This window comes from Cryptomeria japonica, chromosome 11 (genome assembly GCF_030272615.1).
Source record: "Cryptomeria japonica chromosome 11, Sugi_1.0, whole genome shotgun sequence".
NCBI classification, from domain to species: Eukaryota; Viridiplantae; Streptophyta; class Pinopsida; order Cupressales; family Cupressaceae; genus Cryptomeria; species Cryptomeria japonica.
The window spans coordinates 580,733,179-580,755,637 of record NC_081415.1 but is presented as its reverse complement, the minus strand read 5'-3'; the positions used below and the strand labels follow the sequence as shown (position 1 = coordinate 580,755,637).

At 34.9% G+C, this 22,459-nt stretch overlaps 1 protein-coding gene across 2 annotated transcripts in view; it reads left to right on the top strand.

Moving 5' to 3' along the window:
• Positions 1–22,459, top strand: part of LOC131072918 (uncharacterized) — a 71,273-nt gene that overhangs the window by 35,128 nt on the left and 13,686 nt on the right. Inside the window, exons 4-7 of one of the 2 annotated variants that reach the window (XM_058009215.2) lie at positions 2,081–2,162; positions 2,332–2,388; positions 19,580–19,644; positions 19,747–19,842. In XM_058009215.2, the coding sequence (XP_057865198.2) occupies positions 2,081–2,162; positions 2,332–2,388; positions 19,580–19,644; positions 19,747–19,842 (300 nt within the window). The remainder of the gene's footprint in view (positions 1–2,080; positions 2,163–2,331; positions 2,389–19,579; positions 19,645–19,746; positions 19,843–22,459) is intronic. The other variant, XM_058009216.2, reaches the window with a different exon arrangement.

The following is a 22,459-nucleotide window of genomic DNA, read 5'->3' as shown; positions in this document are numbered from 1 at the left end:
TCATTTTAGAACAGAATAAGAGAGAGTTTTCAATTTTATTATGCACATTATAAGTATAGAAAGAACAACATACTGCTAAGTACTTCTATTTAACCTTTTCTTTCATATTTCCTTTGCTCAATTTGGAAAGACAAATATATATGCTCAAGCCGTAGGGTTTAAGAAATATATCATGACCTGAATAATGAGAAATTTAGCAACTGATACACAACACCTTTCACAGTGAACCCTCTCTAGTTCCCACGTTTGAAGAGAACCTACATCCTTTAACTCGCAGAACAAAATGTATCTTTCCAACGTCCAGGAGAAGAATATTAATATTATATTTTCCTAAGTTATTAATGCTCAATAATGTAATATATTGTAATTTTAGTTTCTTATTAGAAACTTTCTATTTTGTATTTCTTTGTAATTCTTTATAATGATCTTCATGATCATTCTTAAATACACAATAATTTTTTACCAATTATGTTCCCATAATATGGTATCAGAGCTTGGGATCAATTTCGAGGAAAAAATTTCAATAAAATTTTTGAAGGAAAATTTTTCTGTTTTTTGAAAATCTGAAGATTTCTCGAAAGTTTTCAAGGAGTCGTTTTTTTTTAGACGGCTAACCCGAGATAAGCCCTGGCTCCTTTCCCATCGTCTGCAACCTCCCATGTCTGCATTTGTGCGATTTATTTTCGCTGTGGTTGTGCCTGCAAAACATGAAGTTTTTTTTTCGCGCGATCTTTTTCTGGGCGGATTTTTTTTCTAAAATCGCGATTGGTGTTCACGCGCTGGTTTTTTTCTAAGGCTTTTGCCTCCCGCGACCAGTCTCTCCTGCATTTCGTGCGACCACGTGACGCGTTTTTTTTTCCCACCTGCAAATTTGTTTGGTGACGAAGAAGAAGGATAATAGATTTAAGGAAGAATGAACAAATGGTTTAGAGGTTGGGGCTTGTGATGCGGTGGAGAAAGATGAAACACAAGATTGATCACGGTGCCCGGAGTAGAGAGGGAGGTCTACTATGGAAGAATCCAAGACAAAGAAGTTGGAATCAGAAAGGGAGGAGGAAGGATGGATGGATGTGAAGAGGAAGAGAGACAAGAGAGTAAAGGAAGAAGGAACCTTCAAAATGCTTTTTTTCTCTCATGATAGGGGTAGAGTTAAAATCAATATGTGATTGTTGATTTGTTTATGGGTCCTGCACTTGGGTGCTTTGGTTTTTAGGGGAGGTGGTTCGCTGGATGTAGCCCCACCTGGTTTGGGCAAAGTTTAAAACGCGATATCACTAAAAAACTAAAGAACCTTCTATCGATCAAAATAAAAGAAAAAAAACAATAATGCATTATGATGTATATTAACCCATGATATTATGGCATACATTACCTAACTCAATCATAATATGATATAATTTTTACATCATAATACATGTTTTTGATAAGTTTCACAAGAACGTTATGTTTCAAGATTCAATTTTTCAAGTTTGTTTTTTGAGTTTTAATGTTATAGTGTACCCATATTTGTAGTGGGCAACATGCTGTGTATCCCCACATCATCGCACCTGCCTACGGAAGTTTTGAGGGTTTGCAGTGGCTGTTCCATACCAGCACCTTGCACACCTACACATCCATGTAACCCTGGTTTTTTTTCAATAGAATTGTTATGTTCTGTAGGCAGTCAAATTTTATTTTGAATAGGGATGGGCCTCCAGTCTTTGTGCCGTTTGAATAGATTATGTAAAGTGAAAGTTATATCTTTGTTGGAAAATGATGCAATTTTGAATGATTTAAATACTGAGGAGTGAGGACTTTTAATTTTTCTAGGCACTGCCAATTGAACATCTGTTATTTTAATATCGAGTTTGAGAGAGAGAGAGAGAGAGAGAGAGAGAGAGATTTGATCATTACAAACCTTTTGTCTTCATGTGACTTCATCTGTGATGAGATGCTTACAAACCTTTTGTGTTCATGTGACTTCATCTGTGATGAGATGCTTACAAACCTTTTGTGTTCATGTGACTTCATCTGTGATGAGATGCTTAATTATGGTATTGGCTGTTGCTGGGTTATAATACTTGGAGTTCTAATCTTGTAGGTTTTGAATGCAAGTCACAATGAACTGACATCCATGGATGAGGTTTCACTCCTTGTGGATCTTCGGGCTCTCATCTTGAATGGTAGTTTAATTTTTTAATTTTTTAGCTTTGTAATTGTTTCTCTTTTATTTTTGTAATGATTCTTGTAAAATATTGATGAAAGTAAAGTAGGCATAATTTCTATCTGAAGGTATGATTTAGCTTGATTGTTAAGCTACTCTTTTTTCATGCAAAATCATTGGTCTTGCAGATAATGAGATAGATTCAATTTGCAGGTTGGATCGACTTATTAATCTCAATACTCTGGGTATGCACTCTGTGGTCTAAATGATATACAAAAGTTTGATTTAATTTATAACTTCAGAGTATTGGTGCCATCAGTTTTAGAAATTATAAAGTATAAACCTAAATGAAGAATTTGGAAGAATTTTTTGATTATCTCGGCCATATTTAAATTAAATGTAAATTTCATTTTTTTTAATCATGGACACAAATTGCATTTTTTACATTTTGAATAACTTATAAAGTAATAGCATTTTTCTTGAGTGCCTGAGAAAATAGCAGTATCAGGAAAGGAATGGATAGAGAAAATTTTAGTTAATGAACAAATGTTATTGCCATGCACATCCTGGGTCGGGCTGATGGTGAAGGCATGTGTACATGAAAATGGAGGCCACATTTTTGAATCTAGAGGGGGTTGGTGTTGTACACCTTAATCAATGTAAGTGAAATGATTAAAACTATCCCCTTGTGGCATGCTTGCATAAAGGGGGTCTCGTGCCAAATTGGTGTTTCACTTGGTGGTGATGATGCAGACAAGATAAGGAGTCAAATTGATGACAGCCCATTCTTGCAGTCATATCCCAGGCCCCCTTAGTGGACCCAATTGTAGATATAACTCATTGAATAAATTCATACTTTTTCCATAAACATGCTATAGGCAGAGATTGCTGCTACAGAACAAACACTATAGGTTGATTATTACTGTTAAACGTAACATGATAACAGTACAAGGTACTACAGGTGGAAACATTATAAGCAGTAACAGATCAGACCATGTGCAATGACAGAAATTACTACAGAAACTCCTTCAGGCAGCTACAGGTGGATTTTACATCAGCCATTCTTTATATCCTTATTCTTTTATGTCCTCATCAAAGGTCCCCTCCCCCACTCTCTCTCTCAGAGCTTCACATATTTTTCCTCAAGAGTTTAACTCTACCTGAAAGAATTCTCCCGTTCTTCTTCTATCTTGTTATTGTGAAAACAATTTGAAGATCACTTTTCCAGAACTTTGTTTCTTGGATTTTCACCTTCAGCTTGATTCTTTACTTCTATATGATGAATCTTTGCTTCCAGATGATGATTCTTCATGATCCTATGCTTCTTGGGATTGGAACTCTTGTGATGCCTCTAATTCTAACAAGAATGGTGTAATTGTTGGCTCTGTTGTCAGATTGCTGTCTTAATGATGACATATAGGGCATCTTCCTTTCTTCTAAGTGCTGAAGTTCTACAATTGCTACCACCAATTTGATTGACTGCATCATTCCTTACGTTCATCTCTTTGATCTTCATAAGCCCCAATAATATCCATCATCATTTCCTCTCATAGTTGATATGCCATGCTAGTAGTCATTACCTCCAGATGATCATTTTTTGAATAATCATAATGGTTGTTTATGGCAGAAAAATCCAACAGTGCTAAAGTACCCATGAGCAACGCCTCTGAACCCGCTGGTGCCATGTTACAGTGCCTTTTAAATGGAATCCTGCTCATCTGATCAACCTGCATATTATTATATCTTCAACAGTAACACAGCCAGCAAATCACAACCTGTTTAGTGCCTTAAAAGACTGCTTATGTTCTGGAATTTTGCATCTTTTCAGCACTTTCATGTTGTCATTCTTGCCCTTCTTTTCTATGTGTTCCAAATTCTCATGAATCAGATTCAGGGTCTTGTAAATGCAAGCACAAACTTACTTTTCCTTTTTACTTTCACGTTCAGTATTGTGTTTGTTCTCCTGAAGCTTATCTTATTAGACAGAATACATGCGTGGTTGTGATAAAAGCTCCAGCTTCTTCAGCTGTTGCAAATGATCTTTTATGGCATGTGTAACTACCATGAATAACTTATCACAGAATCTATGTGTCTTCTATGAGAGATCTTTCTGTAGCACTTGTGTAACTGTTCTGAATGAATATTCCACAGCATCTGTGAAATTGCTGCAAGGGAACTTTCTGTAGCGACTGTAGAGTTGCTGCAAGTGTTTTTCCATAGCACTTGGGCAAATGCTGCAAAGGTCCTTCTGCAGCAGCTGTGCTTGTGGCAGCTGTATAACTGCTGCAAATGATTTGCTTTCAGTAGCAGTTGAAGAATTGTCGTGGGTGGCTTTCTACAACAACTGGAAGGCTTATACAGAATTACTTTCTTCAACAACAATCACTATGACAAAACACATTTTTGCTTAGCCACCTTCACACAGTCCATCATTACATTGAACCTCATTGTGGTCTCTGCAAAACCTTAATTCTTGCTCCACACATCTGATCAAGACGACTCACTTATTCTACCTACCTGCACCTGAAAATTACATATTCTTTTTGAGTGATGCAGGATTTCATTACACTTGGGATGCTCCTGCATTGGGTGACCTAAAAGTAAAACACTACCTATATATTTAATTTATGAAGATAATACAGAAAAAAAATTAGTTGCCTATGCTCATTTTGCATAGTCAAATTTATCAAGAAGTCAAAAGCAATTATTGAAAAATTTGATTGTAACCAGATGAGAGGATTAGAATGAACATGGATTGGAGAACTGGTATATTCTTCTTGATCATGGTTAATAATTTATTGGGAAGGTAAAAAAATCTTTGTACTAGCAGGATTTATGAAAACAAGAACATTCAATCAAGCCTGCAAATAGTTGTGTCAGTCTTAGGCATAAACCAGATTGAATTTCCTTTGCATAGAAAGTCAAATTAGTTCTCACTTTACGTGTAATACTTTCCACTATATCTATAGCACTTCATAGCAGATTCATACCCAAAAACGATCTAATTCTATTAGTCCACCTATTTTCTATATATGCTATCGGGAAAAGATTCCTGAGCATGAATCTTATCACTAGGACTTCGTGAGCATCAATGCGAAGGAGGCATCTCTCATCTTCTGCAAATCCCGCTGCCTCTGTGCCTCTGTAAATGCTTTATCAAAATTTCCTAGCTTGTTGATGATGAGGGTCATGCCTTCACTAACAGGTTTTTCTAGCTTCTTGTTGAAAATCGTTCCATTTTGAGGTTTGAGTGCAAGGAGGATTGGCTCTATTTCATCTAGTATATTAAATTACTACATATTCAAATAAATATTGCAGTTCCAACCATTTTTGTAACTACTCGAGAAGGTTTTCAAACAAGTACTGAACAAAATTTTAAACCATATAAAGATCCAAGCAGCTTGTAGGAATGTGTTTACTTGGCAAAAAATAAATGCTAAATCTTCATAATTGACATGTATTACTAGGATGCCAGTACACGGCATACAATCTCTGCAATCTCTGCTGTGGGTGTTAATGTTTTAGCAACATAGAAATCTGAAACAAAATACACAGAATTTATCTTGGGAAAACCCTCCACTTGAGGGTGAAAAACCCAGCCCACTCAAAAATGAACTTTATTATATCTCTAGAAATGAATACAACTGTTGGTAGTTTCAGATTGCTATCAATCTCAATAAGATAAGTTTGATTTTTCACAAATCAATCTTGACAATGAAGTCAAATGATACATCTCTTATACATTCTATAAACCTTCATAAGTCTGAAAATTCAGAACACAGAAAACATATATATATATATATCTGATCTGACAGACCACATACACAATATTCTCAACTTGCTCCAGACAAACGAGAGAAGCCAGCAATATATATCTATCAATCTGCCGAAGAAGAAGAAGCAGAATTTCAAGTGAAGAGACACCACAAAGGAAGAAGAAACGACACCAACAGTTACATCTTCACCGATAGCAATATGGACATGAAGAGTCACCGGCAGCCACAACTACACCGTCAGCCACATAGACATGAAGAGTCACCGGCAGAGAAGTGAAGAGACTCCATGGTGGAGAGGAGGAGTCACCGACAGGGAAGTGAAGAGACTCCACGGTGGAGAGGAGTAGTTAGATATTATCTTAGATCTCTATCGCAGCTATAAATCTTCAACACTTCCTCTTAGCAAGGGAGAGATCTTTAAAATGTCATCACATGACAAGTACACATAGCTGCAACCAAAAGAATGTCAACAAAAAATCTCATCACAAATTTTCTCAAATAAAAATGTTATCTCAGCATAACAATATTCACCATAGCTACTCCTAGAGGGTGAATCAGAAAAAACAGAAAATAAGTCAGAAAAAACAGAAAATAAAGTCATGGAGTCGTACACATGACTTCCACCATGGCTACTCCTAGAGGGTGGATCCACCATAGCTACTCCTAGAGGATGGAACAAGGGATTTCACCTCGAACTTCTCTCTCAGAGAAGAACTCGTTAGCAAGGAATTTCACCTCGAACTTCTCTCGCAGAGAAGAACTCATTAACCAAGGGATTTCACCTCGAACTTCTCTCGTAGAGAAGAACTCATTAACAAGTGATTTCACCTCGAACTTCTCTCGTAGAGAAGAACTCATTAACAAGTGATTTCACCTCAAATTTTTCCATCACAGGGAATTGCCTTAGAAGTCACAAGCATAATAGAGATTCTTAAATTCATCATTCAAAGATAAAAACAAATAATCCAACAGTGAAATCCATAATCAGTTTCTTACCCATATAACCACCATGGGAGGTTGCCCCATAGCCATATCTTGACAACCTTTTTCAGAGCTACTGGTCAATGGGAGCCATTATCATCAACAATAGCTATCCACTGTTTCTGGGAAGTTAAAAGTTAAAACACAAAATGCATGGTTTTGTTATTAAACAGATGCTTCCTTAAGATGAAGACTGATTTGTGGGAGGATGTTGTCTCTTGAATGTACAACAAATACTATAATCCTCAGGATATAACCAAGTAGTCTCTTCCTAACTGCTGTGAATTTCTAGTTCAGTTGATTCCTAACACCAGTTAGCGCCTTGGTATTGTGTTTCTCTTTTTCTTGCACTATCTTATTAAGTGCCTACGTTTGGAAAGGTGTCTCAACCTAGCTTCTCAATGTTACATGTTTATTATTTATTCTTTACCTTGTCCTCGCATTAGAAGTGGGGTATCCCACTTTGAGGTGGCATGTTGACCACGTGTTGATCAAATTGGATTGTGTATAAAGGAGTTGTAAGAGCATCTTAATTCATTATGATGTGTAAGAGCATTTTATAACATTGTAAGGTGTGGGAGTTGCTAATGGCAGATTCTATGATGCATAAGAGAATGATTATGGGGGTTACATTGGAATCTTGACAAACATTATGATGGTCATATGATGCATGTCTTAAGGCACCTTTGAGTGGAGGAACATGATAAATTGGAGCACCTAAGTGGGAATTTTTTCTATGATAGGCTGTGATAAGTTGACAGCTGTAAGGAATGCATTAATTACAGCCTAGAATTCAAACTTAGTATGGGGCATTGGAATTTGGCCATGGTGTTTGGGTACCATACTTCTTGCATGTGGGCTCATGGATTTCCAAAAACATTAGATGGTTCTTGTTTTTGTCTTATATTTATTGGGGTGCTTGGATGGAGTTTTTATAATGTGCGGCATAGATGTTGTTATGTTGTCAAAATTACTCTAGGATTTATTGTTGGTGTAGATTATTTTTGCATTTGATTTCGTTTGTTTTTGCATCAACGTACTGGATCACACTTCGTGATCCATCTTCAGGACAACAATAAGTTGGAGGAGAAAATGGTTTGTTGTAGACCACATTTGACTAAAATGGTGTGAAGAGAGGGAAAGGGCATGTGGTTCGAGAGCCAAAAGAAGAAAGGAAAATTAAGTAAATGAAGAAAAAAATAAAAGAGACAAAAAGCCTTTAGGAGGGTATGAGCTTAAATATTATTAATTGCATACAATATTAATAAATCACAAAAAGGTTTTTTTTTTAGTTAGTTTTTTTATCGGTAAGGAGAATTCTTTAAGGTGCCGAATATTATTGCTGTTCAAATCGGCGAGTTCATTAGGCCAGCGAAAGTACCAAGCTTGTGAACATAGCGGCCCAACAGGGATTTGAACTCGGGTGGCAGTTTCACCAAGCAAGTGTTTTAACCGCTGTACTACATGGGTCACCCCCCAAAAAAAGATTTTTTTTATTATGTATATTATTTATTTATAAACCAATACCAGAATAACCAAAAAGGACATATAATCAAAATGTAAGTAAAATTATAGATAGAATAAGATCTAATTATTTATAAAGATATTTGACAAAAGTGAAATATTTGAAAATATATGATAACTAATAAACCAACTAAAAAACTAAAAACTAACTAATAAATAACAATTTTTTTTGAGTAAAGGAATACGAAAAATTAAATAAAGAATTTGTTAGATCTAAGAAGAACAAGATCTAAAAAACAATTAAAGAATAAAAAAAGAAAATAATACAAATTAAACTATTTAAATAGGAATAGTTAAAAAGAATTAGTAAAATATATTAATTTCACAGTTGCTTCTACTTCAAATAAGTCCTCTAATTCTTCTTCATACAACATTCCTTTATTGTCCTAGACTAGGGCACCCTACACTCATGTCCGATAGCGTCAGGTTTTGCTTGCTGTCATAGGCGCACCTCTGTATCTTTGTTCCATTTCTGTAACCCTCAGAGGCATCCTGTCTGTTTATAATTTTGTTTCAGTAGTTTATGTTGTCATTTATGCATGCATTTAGACATAATTAGCTCACATCTACATCAATCAATACACCACCTATACAACAAAGGAATAGAACCCAAGTTGTTTGACTCTCTTTGATTAGAGTTAGTAAAACATAACACCTTTGGCCCGTTCGCATTCCAATATTTTATGGAAGAGAGGTTGGTTGTGATTAAATTACTAGCTAGATTTGTCTATCTCTTGATTGAATTGAATAGGAAAGCTTGATATTAGAACTTAACTTTATGAATGATAAAAGATCGCTATATATAGGGTTTACAAGGTATTTTAGAGTTTAGGCCAACATAAAAGGGTCAATTACAAAAATTGAGATCATAATTCAAATTATGAAAGTCGACACTATTAGAATATTAATTATATTTTAGTCACCTATATTTAGTTCCTTGTTTAATGGTCATTTAGCTTTTTAGTTAATTAGCATTTAAGCTTTATTTAGCATTTAGCTTTTTCTTTTTAGTTAATTAGCTTTTAAGCTTTATTTAGCGTTTAGCTTTTTAGTAGTTCACTTTAAACGATTTGTTCTTAATTTAGAACATCGTCTTGTAATCTCTATATTTTTCATGGTATCAGAGCGGGTCAATGGGATTCTTTAAAGTTTGGCGAATTTTTTTATAAAAATTCATGCTCTTCTTTCTAGAATATTTTCTAGGTTTTTTTTTTATTGTTTTTTTATAAAAAAACGATTTTGTTTTTTAGAAGGCTTTTTGAGGGTTTCTGGTTCGTGGGCGAATTTCTTTGTGCTGGGCAGCAGTTCAAGTTTTTATTTAGCGTTCTGGAGATTTTTGGGCCTGCAACTTGGAGTTTTTTTTGCAGATTGAAAATTTTCTTAGGGTTTCTGAAATTTTCGATTAGGGTTTTGTCCCTTCAGTTTAAGTCGAAATTTTATTTTGCTTGCAGATTCTTGGTGGGTTTTTCGAGACCTCAATTGGGTCGTCGTCAGATTTTTTTGGGTGCATCGTTTTTCATGCCTCGATTTTTGAGCCGTCGGATCTGTATTCTGTTTTCAGATTCTTGGTGGGTTACTTGTTCTTAATTTAGAACGTCATCTTGTAATCTCTATATATTTTTCAGACACTAGCAATGGCTGCAATTTTGGGGAATTTTGGCTAGACACGTGTTGGGTGCCCTGGTCCCACCAAAATAGGGCCTTCAAAAGGGAGTCAATAGTGTCGGGGTTTGTGATGTTAAATCAGGTTTTAATTTAAGTATTTGATGATAGTTAATTTGTAGGATTTAATAGTAAAGTTCTGATGTAGAATAAGGCTCAAATAGGCTTAAAATGATATATAAAAGGCAAACTAAAGTAGGGTCCCAAATAGAGTGTGAAATTTTAAAGGGATACAATTTGCTACACTACAAAAACTTAATTGCATGATTAAAATAATTCACTTGAGTTGTGGAAAGCACTGCAACAACATCGAAATCCAACTTTGACCACACCATTGTGAAACTGAAGAAGTGGGATGATGATCAGAGCCAACCAAGTGACTTACTAAAAATAGACACTCTCGAAGAAGTTTGGAGAACACCTCAAATCAAAATGTCATAAAGCACTTTTGAAAGTCACATGACAAATTGAAGAAGTGGGATGATGATTAGAGCGAACCAAGTGACTTACTAAAAATAGACACTCTCTCCAAGAAGTTTGGAGAATACCATTGTAATATGGTGAAAATTAGGGTTTCACTAGTTATGCTTTGTAAACTAGGAAATAACCTAACTTTCACCTCCAAAACAATCAAAGGAGGATAACACAATAGATCCAACCTCAATTCTATTAAGAAGAGGGTTGAATGCTGGTTGCAGTCCTTATTCCTTTTCTTGTTTGAGTTGAAAATGTAATTGGAATTGTATTGTTTGAATTTAGGGTAAATACTTGAGAATTTGAAGCAAACTGATGAAAACAAATTGCTACAAATATCTAACAGAGTTCAGGTTGATTTTTTGGGACCAGGCAGTACATATTCACCCTAGTCCTCCAACTTTCTCTTCGTCAAAAGTTGAACCTATTTGTCATCGTCAACTTTGTCGGAATCCCTAGGTACAACTCTTGAGCCAATTTCTTGCACACAGAAAGAGAGGCAAAATGTTGTGGATAGGGGTTTGCCTTAGGTCAAACCCTTGTTTAGGAATTTACCTTGAAATTGAAATAATAATTGTAGCAAGATGCTTTCCTTTTGAGGGAAAAGGCTAGATCTGAAATAAAATGCTTGCAATTGAAATGTATACCTTGATGAAGTTTTGTTTGGATCCTCATGCAAGGGTTTTAAGATGTCTTGTAGAATGTCTTCATAAAAAGTTGATCATGGATGCTAGCTTGAATGCTTGAATTTGAATTTACTTCTTCTCCAATGCTTGAGGAATGATTGATTGCCTGCTCACTTGAATTGAATTTGAGATCATAGAAGTTCTTAGATTAGGTTCATTAGGTTTTCAAATGAGAGGGGTAGACCTCCTTTTATACATGACTGCCGGAAAATTAATTGAATTTACAGAGTAGGCTCACATGGGGTCAGATTTCTTGCTCACTTGAGGTGACCATTTTGAGTACCAAATTTGGGTCTTCATTAAAAGGACTAGGGCGCCCTGGTCTTGAGCTCACCTTGGTCTTGACAATCAGGGCTTAGACTTGGAGGGAAGGCAGCAAAGAAGATGGAAATGTAGGATTGTAGGTGGTATGAGCAGAATCAAAACAGGCATCAAGCCTTGAAAGCTGAAGCACCAAGGTGAGGTCTAGGCGAGGACAGAATTGTCTGCAGATACAATTTACGACGCTACAACCTCAAATGTCATAAAGCACTTCTGAAAGTCAAATGACACTCTACACTGCCTAGTGCTCATTGCATAAGTAGAAATCTTGAAATATTGAACCTGTGCTCTCCAAGAACTTTTGACTCCCTATTTCCTCACCAATTAGAATACGGTAATTCGGGAAATAGGCTAACTACCACCAAACTAATGAGGCCTGATGAGGTGACATTATAGTTGACTAGTTAATGACATTTGCATCATATGATGACTCTGATTACAAAGCTGTTGCTCACAGCAACCATGCATTTCTTAATTTGGATTTTGCTTCAGTTTTGTTTCTTATTTCATGAATTGAAGAAATAAATACCATAATCACTCAATGAATATTAATTGTATGTTTAGTACTTTTGTGTTTTTGTTTTACTATTGAAAATATTAGATTAAAGTAGTTTGTTTAAGTTACCTCTTAAAATTTATTTGTATTTTAACATTCATATGTTGATTTTTATACTTTAATATTCATGCCTCTGCAGTCCTCAAAACCTAGAATTCTTTTTGCTGTCCCTTGAACCAATCCCCTATCTTAGAAATTCTTAGAAGCTCATAGAAACATTGTCTATATTTCAATTTGAATGATATTCTTATCCTTGTTTGGGGAGCTTGGGCACCAACTTTTGCCTTGAAATTGTTAGAAAGTAAGGCGGTGGAATGTTCTACACTTAGGGCCATTCTGATATGATGTATATGGGTTTACTGAGTAGCTGATTTGTGATGCACACAACTCATGTTTACATTAGAAGGTCTAGTAGGAACTACTGTCATCGGTCAAATGGGTAATTTCAAATTTGTAAAATAAGCTATTTGTGGTCATGTTGCCCTAATGTTTAATGAGAAATTTCCCCCACTATTATTAGATTAGTGTTTATATACAAAATATTGTACCATCATTCACAGACTCGGACTTGGAGAGTACTCGGCAAGCCCAAAATTTTTGACTCGGCAACTTAGAAAGTACTAAAAATTACAATTTCTTAAAAGAACATTTTTTGTTAGCAAAATTCAATTACAAAGTGCATTAAATTATAAATTGACATCTCAAAAGAGAAAATGCATGGTTTTATAGCCAAAAAAAAAGTGTGAAAAATGGGATTTAACTAGTGTTTTAGTTGTGTAGGCATTTTTACCCGTGTTTTTCTTGTGCCTATAAAAATGCGAGAGTTAAACTTGTAAAAACTCGTGGAGCAAAGGAAATAGAGTACTCGACAACTTGGAGAGTACTAGCAGAGTTTGTAAACTATGGATTGTACCATAGGAATCACAAACCATGATTTTATGGATGAATTTTATCAATTAGTAAAGATAGAAAAGGGAAGCAGGTTTGGCTCTCAAGTTTTAAGAGGCAGTGCAGGTTTTGGGGTCATAAATTTTTTTCTATTATCCCCAGTGCCGAAATTAGAAGAGCTAAGACACCAAGGCAGATGCAAAGAAAGGGAGATTCTTACATCCCACCCAAAATATGAGGAAAATGGTAGAAACGGTGATGATTTGACTACTTGAAGAAGAGATGCCAGTAACTGAAACAATTTGACACTTCTGACCACCAATATTAACAAATGAAAATGCTGCCTTCCGAGGTGCTTTTATTCTCTCTCTCTCCTTTGTAATATGCTGCCCTGTTGTTCTTTTTGATTAAAAATACTATGTTATTTTTTTGGTGTGGCCTTTTAGACTAGACAGAAGGTGCATAAGGGTTTGTTTTTTGTTTGTTTGTTTTGATGAAGAATCAGCATGAAATAAATAATTTGCAGCAGTAACAAATTGTGAAGTAATATAAATAACATGTTATTAGAATAATTAATTCTTTTAGTCAGTTACCTTTTTACTGGTTTTATTTAATGGTCATTTAGTTAGTCATTTAGCTTTTTAGTTTGTCATCTTAGTTGTCGACTTATTTAGCTTTTTAGTTCGTTTAGTCTTTTATGTGCCACTATTGCTTCTTTTATAAGAACGCATAGTTTGCTTTTTAGTGTTTAGCTTTTTAGCTTTATTTAGTGTTTTAAGCGTTTTAGCTTCATGTTAAGGCTTTAGTTTAATGGTTCGTTCTCTTTAAAACACCGTCTTGTAATTCCTTTATATACGGTTGTGTATTCGTAATTAATTTATCCGATTATTCAATTATTTTTCACATGTAATATAGGGGTAGAAATTTCCAGTTTAGATACTGATCAAAATAATAAATTTTTCATCAATGCAAAAGCAACCTAGTTTGTAAAAAAGTTAAAAACCCTTACATATCAAAGCCAAACATACCCAGAAAATGTTGTTGACTGGAAACCACTGCTGTAATGAAATCAGAACTGCAAACTCCCAGATATGAACACGACCTTCAACTTTGAGTGCGAATTGCCAATGAAATGATGGAAGGATGTCTGCAGCCTCTAATTGCCTAATTTGGTCTGATCAAACCCTTCAAAACCTGTCTAATCAGCTTCTACAAATCTGCAATAGCACTATCATCGAATGATTTGATTATTCTGTTGAACCCACGTGTTGCCTGTATGATAGTAACCTCAGATCTCCCAGACCGTATTTGTCAATATCGTAGAAGATGTCATCGGCAAGGGGTTTTGTCCTCAATAACCCAGAAGAAAGCTTTTAGAGAAGTTGCAGCCAAAAACTCCAAGCATGAATAACCTGAATGAATGATCAATGCTTGAATATCCCTCAAATAGGGTACCACCTTCAGCCCTAAATCCCATGCCCAAAATGGAGGAAAAAATCATTTTATTTTTAACTCATTAAAACTCCTCATGCCGCGCAAATTCCCACTCCCAAATGGAGAGGAAATCATTTTATTTTAATGATTTGTTGGAACCCTTATATCTCCCAGATTAGATGCCACTTGGGCTCCCCGATTTAATTTATTAGTAAAATCACCTTTAACTCCCTAGGTTGGGCGCTCACCCCTAGGAGTCCCTTTTTTAAAACAACTTAATGATGATGGGACCCTCAAATGACTTTACAATATTTAAATAACATAAGTGTCATATCTTAATTTTCACTTAAGACCTTATGTTATTAAAAAATAAAGTCTTGAACCACAAAATATAGAATTACGTCCAGAATCAGGTAAATCACCACCAGAGCTCCTTATTATGCTACCCATTAGCCTGTGGGAACTCGACTCACTAGGGTAATGGCCCACCCTATCAACTAGTTAGGAAGGGGTCATTACATCCTCATAGTAAGGCATTACTTAAATTGAAACCAAACACCCTTGAAGCCATTTTTTTTGAAAAATAACATTTTTACCAACAAATAGAGCTGATGACAATACATCAAATCAGGAGTTATCAAGACATAACAGATATAATCTGAGAATTGCCAAATTGGTGAGGAGATCTTGATAGGTAAGTCTTCTAGCCTTCACAATGAATAACCCTTCCCATCACCTACTTCCATCATACTTGTGATAGGAGATGGCATTGTTATATACTAGGCATGATGCTTACTCAAAAGGTACAAATATTATCTAAAGGCTTCAATAGATTTCAGTATCCTCAAGTTTAGAAAAGACTTTCTCCTTGTGTTAAGGACAACTTAACAACAATGCTGGTATGTGGTCAACATTAAGAACTCCCTATGTCATGACAATGTAGTGTCATTTGTAACCATTTCATTTGTGGCTATCCTAAGTTCCTAACATTGTTGATTGTTCATTTGCCAATTAACTTGGTCCACAATTCTGAAGACATTAGGGATGACACTAGCCATGCTGAGTTATGTGTGAAACTGAGGATTCCATTAGACTGTGGATGTCTTTGATTGGCACATATGGTCACCAATTCGTTTTGGCCTTGGAATTGAATGCTAAAAGTTGAGTAATAGTCTTTAGTGATGAAATTTTATTTGTTTATTTTTAGATTTAATTGTGTATAATGAAATTGTTGATCCTCAACTCTAAGAATTGGTCGTAACATTTAAATTGTTGATCTTATGTTGTTGAGTTTTTTGCATGTAATATAGAATTGACGTCTCCTTAAGATTATTTTGATTGGCACCTGCAATGACCAAATGCTTTGTGGCTGTGAAATTGGATGCTAAAATTTGAGTAGCAGTCTCCATTATGAAATGTTTTTTGTTAAATTAGATTTGGATTTAATTGTGATAGTGAATTGTTGATCCTAAAAATCTAAGAATTGTTCGTAACAAATAAATTGTGGAAATTATGTTGTTGAGTTTTTTGCATGCAATATTGAATTATTGTCTCCATAAGATTACTTGTTAGGAATCCCATACTAATGTCCAACATGTACAATGTGGAGTGTGGACGATTGTTGACCTGCTACAAGATGAGGCTAAGAACAAGCAAACTGACAAGCAAGGGTTGCTATGGGGTGTTGGGCTATGTTACCAAATTGGTAGTAAATCCTTGTTCTGGGTATGTGATGTGTTTCCAAATCAGATTTGGGGACAAAAGATTTGTGGATTCGATCAAGGTATTCTTTTTTTTAGGTGGATTCATCAAAAAGAATCATCAATGAGCATACCTAGCTGATTCCAACTTATACAAGGTGTTTTCATAGCAATTCCAGTGGCGGATGAACATGTCAGTGCCTTTTGTTTAACATTTTTACCAGAAAACATATGACCTAAACCTGAAACAACAATATTTTGAGTACATTTTCGCAAATAGTAGCATATGAGGAAGAAAGGGTTATTTGATCAAGACTCTTAACTATAACAAAACTTGAACATAAAAAGTTAACCAAGATTGCTTAAAAAGCAGTTATGAAATAAGGAGCAAAAGCATCCTTATATAAGATTACAAACACCTTATCCATGGAGGATAAGATTGAAACCTCAGAGGATAAGATTGTCAAGTCATAAAGTAAAAAGGTAAGATTGACAACTCATAAAGTAAAAAGGTAACATCTAAAGTCAACGTGACTTTATTAAAGAAGATTCCTAAAGTCTATCCTAAAAGCTAATTGGCCATTACAATATAAAACATTACTTTAATAGTAATGGCATGGTTAACCCCTTTTTAGGTTGCATTTGTTGTTATGGGCCAATAACTATCTCTACTAAGGTTGCATTTGCAGCATTTCTCCCGTCCTCCTCTCTACTCTCCATCAGAATATTCCAGCTATTCGAATAGCCTCTATAGCCATGTTTGAATATTATCTATTGGCTTCCAGCCATTTGAATAGCTTCCAGTCGGAACAATAGTCTGAATGAGAGTTTTTTTGGTCCTCCTTTAATCGAACTTATGATATAGGATTATCTAAGCTCAAATTTTAAATTTATTAAAATTTTATTAAATTTAATATCATTTATTAATATTATTAATCTTAAAATCATTTTTAATGAAGCTAATTACTTATTAAACTTAAATACATATTAGCTATATTAAATTATATTAATTAGTATTCAATTGATTATTTATTTAATTTGATATTAGTTAATATTTATTGCTAATTTTATTTATTACTTTTAATATATGTGTTATATTATGAACATCATATTAAGTAGTATTTATTTTAGTAGGTTTTGAAACTTAATTGTATCTATATATTATATGGTATTCTACTATTCCTATCGGTAATGCAGTTCTGTTTTAATTTTTTTAATTTTTATTATAAATATTTAACATATTTAAAAAATAAATTTAATATAGTATAATTTTATATGTATATTTTTTTTTGCTTGGTATTCGCTTTTGACTGGAGCTTTGAACCAGTGGGGGTCACAGTAATGGGGGACCCCCTCCCCAAGATTACAACTGAGGTATTAACACCTCCGTGAATTTGTCTCAAGCGGCTGTAGCACCCTTATCCCTCCATACGTGTCACTCCTTATCTCTCCATTCACCTTATGTCTCCCTGTTCCTTATCACTCCACTCCTTATCTCTCCACTCACCTTATAACTCCCGCTCCTTATCACTCCGATCTCCCTAATATCTCCATCCTCACCTTATAACTCCCGCACCTTATCTCTCCACGCGTTAGACAGCCTCAATAATCCACATCCTTGATGAGCCATCGGTCAGCATCTGGGCCTCCCTCGCAACATGTGCCCGTAATAAGTGGAGGGCATTAATACCCTGTCAAAGACAATCTACAAACGGCGCACCACCATCGGTCTGAATGGTCAAACCACTGATCGGTCCGGGTCATGATGGGCTCCACCGTGGCAAGCAGCACGCACAATCACCGCAGTCTGGCAGGGAGTGGTAATCGACGGGGACCTGCAAGGATTCGAATGTGAGAAGTCGCATCAACGCGACTCGCAACTTTGCCGTTGCGCTGCGGGGTTAACCCCAGTATAATTTTATATTAATATGGTATTAATATAGTAGTTAATTAATTTAATATAATAGGATTTATATATTATTATGGCATTAATATAGTAGTTTTTAGGTTGCAAATACGTACACATTTATGATTTTATATGTTTGTTGAACAAACATACCCAGAATGTACCTAGCCCCCTCCACAAAAATTGCTATACTGGCATACTGAATCTACATGCCTGTACCTGTACCCAATTCTGATTTGGATTCAGTTACCTAGGAAACAAACACAAAAGCCAGAATTGAAATTTAACACAGCAAAGTATATTTTCATCAATTAACACAGTCCTCAGAACCTTCCAAAACAAATCAGGTACCATTTTTCATGTGAATTGTAGCAAAATTTATAGAGTAAGGTAGTCAGGCTAAGATTTTAAACTGATAAAACAGAAAAGTCTCTTCCTCTGATAAATTTCTGAGGCATAAAATGGATATGGTAAGGCCACTAAGGCACAATGGTTTCAGACCCACATTCCTCACTCTTCCAATTCCCCGTCAAAACAAAATTCCAGTCCAACATCCTTATTTCCAGTCTCCAACTAGAAGCACTGTTGGTCATAGAGTTTCAGAAGTCCCATTTCTCACAACCCAATTAGGAACATCCTCAGTTCCAACCCAAGCAACAACAGGAAAAACAGGACTAAAACATCAGCAGCAGCAACTGAGACTACTGGCACCGAAGTCAGATACATGGAATCTCTGTTTTATAATAGCTGGATGAAATAAGTTCAAAGAATGGCAGTGGAAACAAATCAGGAGCATACAGTATTTCAAATGTTTTAAGGTAGAACACATCAGCAAGACCTTTAAGGCTGTTACTCTATTGAAGAATGTGTCCTGGGAGGCAAGAAAGGGCAAGATTAACACATCAAAAAGACAAAAACACAAACGACTTTGCCTTTAACTTAATTTGTCTGTTCTCTCGTGAAATCTCAATTCAGTTCTAATGTTATGTAATAAGGTTCTTTAAAGTATATGATGAATATCTAATCAAATGAATTATTGAAATTTCTTATAATTTAAAAAATTCTTTATTTGTTTAATTGCAATCCCTTGTGGTTCCCTACAAAATGGCTTCCTAGAAAAGTTGTCTCAGAAATTCACCCCCTTGTCCCCTCCTGTCGTCATCCTGGAAACTTGTTGGAGCATAGTATTTATATTACTGTAAAGTATGTATCATATACTAGTAAACTTCTGCCTTGAATGAGACTACCTGCAGTAGCTCCAAAAATGTGGGAGTCTTAAAGAGCTGAACAATAGTCTGCTTAAGCATTCACTTTGTATTCTTGATGCTTGTATGGTGTTCAAAGGATTACAAACATGTACAAGAAACATATATGCATATTGGCTGAGAGGACATGTGCTTGCATGTCTGTCCATGGGAACTCCAGCACAATAAAATGTGATGGTTGCAGAAATTCTTTTTGTTTTTTTCTGTTTCTTTCTTTGTGGTAAGCTTAATTTTTAAAAGAAATTCTAATTTTTAATTTGCAGTGCTCTCACATAACCCTATTCGTGAGTTGGGAAAGTCATTGGCAAAGATATCATCTATCTCGAAAGTAAGCAGACTTTGATGGTTTTCCTTACTAGCTTGTCCCTTAATGTACAGCTCCGTCAGAATGGTCAGATGTGTAACATAATTTTTGTACTTTTCTTTCCAGCTCTCCCTGTCATATTGTCGATTGCAAACAATTGGAACATCACTTAAGTGTTGCGTGGATTTGAAAGAGCTCCGTCTTGCTCATAATCAGCTAATGGTAAGCATCAAGCATCTGTTAAATTACAGAGAATGCTTTTGAATATAATTATTTTTGTGAGAATGTTTCCAAGTTTATGATCATTTGAAGTTTGACAAGGTGAGATTCACTGTTTTTGTATCTGAATGTTACTCTTGAGCATGCATAATTTTTTTTCCTTTTTAATGCTCTTATGTTGGCCATCTTGCCACTTATTATTGGTAAAGTAGTTGATAATAGGATTGTGGTAATAGCTTTAGGATCTGACCTCATTTAGCAGGTCTTTATAGGCTATAGGATTTCATACCAGTCTCAACAATTGAGATTGAGTCTTCAGTCAGCCTATTATTTCTTCATTTTGACAAGTAACAACCTTAATAATCAATTAGCAATGCAATACTGGAGAACTGAGATAATGATAAGGTTTCAATTTTTCAACAGTTGAATATATATACTTTGATGCATATGTGGAATATTTGGATACAATTTAATATCTGATTGAAGGGAAAATTGAGATTCAAGCATGTTTCAGTGAACAATGCCCATATTTGGAGATGGTGTTGTCTCTGTTACCATGGCCTTTACAGTTTGTCATCTAAAGGAATGGCAGTTGGCTCATTAAAAGATTCTAATGTTGAACGAGCAGAACTATGTATATTGCTCATGTTTTATATAAAAGTGTAGGAGACTTATAACTGAGAAATAAGAGGTCATCCATATAGCTAATAGATATCCAGGTGTGAATTTTTGTAACCATGGTAGAAAATATATTTTTTGGCAATAAATCAGCAAACCAAAAGAGAAGATTTTTTTTCAAAAAATATGGGATTTAATTGGGAATCCCGAAAGCACAGAAAATAACTGTTGTTTTCTAATAATTAAAAGAAAATTAATTGCATAGAGATAGGTAGAGAAGGGAAATGAGAATTTACACCGTGAATTTTGCAATATAGTATTTTTCATTAATTTTCAGTTTGCTGGTTACATTATAAAATGCATGTTACATTATTACATAGTAACATACTACATATACATAGTTCGAATTTTAAGTTCAAACCTTAAAATGTGTGACAATCTGAACCTACAAAGTACAAGGCAACAAAATGTGGAGTGATCCAATGACTTTCTCATGTCTATGAAGACAGACTCTAGATGCTTGTAGTTCTTGATGATGAAGCTCCAAGGGCATAGCCTCTCCTAATTCAACTAATTTCTTTGGGATCGAAATCGGCATCCCCTAGGATAGTAAGCTCTTTCCTCATCAAAACGTCTCTCTCATCATTTGTGATCCATTTGGAATTTTGTTCGATCTTGTCAAAGTCAATTAGTAAATCTTTTTTGACACTACATGATATTGTCAAATTGAATGTATATGTCAGCGAGAGACACAAAATAAGCTCTAGAAAAATAGAAATTAGCTTTTGGTTAATGAAACAAAACAATAATTATAATTTAGAAGTCTATTTTTCAAAACAGTAATTAGAATTAGCTAAATGTATAGAAGTATACTTTTCAAAACAATAACTAGAATTAGCTTAATGTAGAGGTTGGGGTGAACAATTACCAAATCATTCAATTGTTGTTGAATCAAGAGGTTTTGTTCCTTGGAATAAATGTCTCTAAATACACTTCAAGTACGCTCAAATAGATCTTTTGCACATCTAACTCAAATTGTATGCCATCATCTATTGGGGTTTTTTATTGCCCGTGCCGAAAAAACCCCACCATCACATTGAAAAATACAAAAAATATCAAGATTCTATGATGTATGTTTGAGTCAAATTTTTGTACTTATAATGATGTATGCATGTAAAATGTAGAGAAAATGTTGAAAGTTTGTAGAGTCTACTTGGTTTAAAGGTGATCTTGCCTTATATGGTTGAAACATTGTAGAAAAAACCCCTTCCTTGCTTGTATGGGATCAACTTTACCATAGCTACATGCAAATTTTCTAAACCAGGGAACAATTTCTCCATGCATCTGAAGACATCCTTTATGCTCATGCATTGTTGCAAAAGGAGGGTCGTAGTACAATGATGGATTGAGATGGTATCCAGTGGCATGGATGGGGGAATGTATCTATCAATCCCATCTCTCATTGATTGTCTCCCATAGTGGCTGGTAAGTTTTTATGTTTTCAAGCTGTATTGAGACATTTTATTACAGAAAACTTAGTTGTTTCATTTTAGATCTGCACTTGTCATTGTTTGCAAGGGTTAACAGTTGGCTGTGACATTGTTGATTAACTATGGTAAATTAAGTCCCTAGACATAACCCTAGGGATATTACATTATGATGCATATTGAGTCCCTTCTCTAAAATTTCATTCCAGTGCAGTGTATTTCTTTTCAGTTTAAATAGAAGATGCAGTATTGGGGGTTCAGATCTGTGAGTATTTTCTGTTCATTTTCTGACCAGTATGTGTTTGTAGATTAGCATACTGAGATATGCTGTTTTGATTGGACTTTTTATTTTCAGTTCTTTGCATTTATAGGACTAAATTTTCTGAGGGCAGAATCTGCTTACCATGGTCTGAAAATAGACAACTTTTATACGATGAAATTGCCTTTAAATTATTGCTCTACCATATAAGTATAATGTTTAAATTAATTATTATGCCACAAGCATGATTATTTCA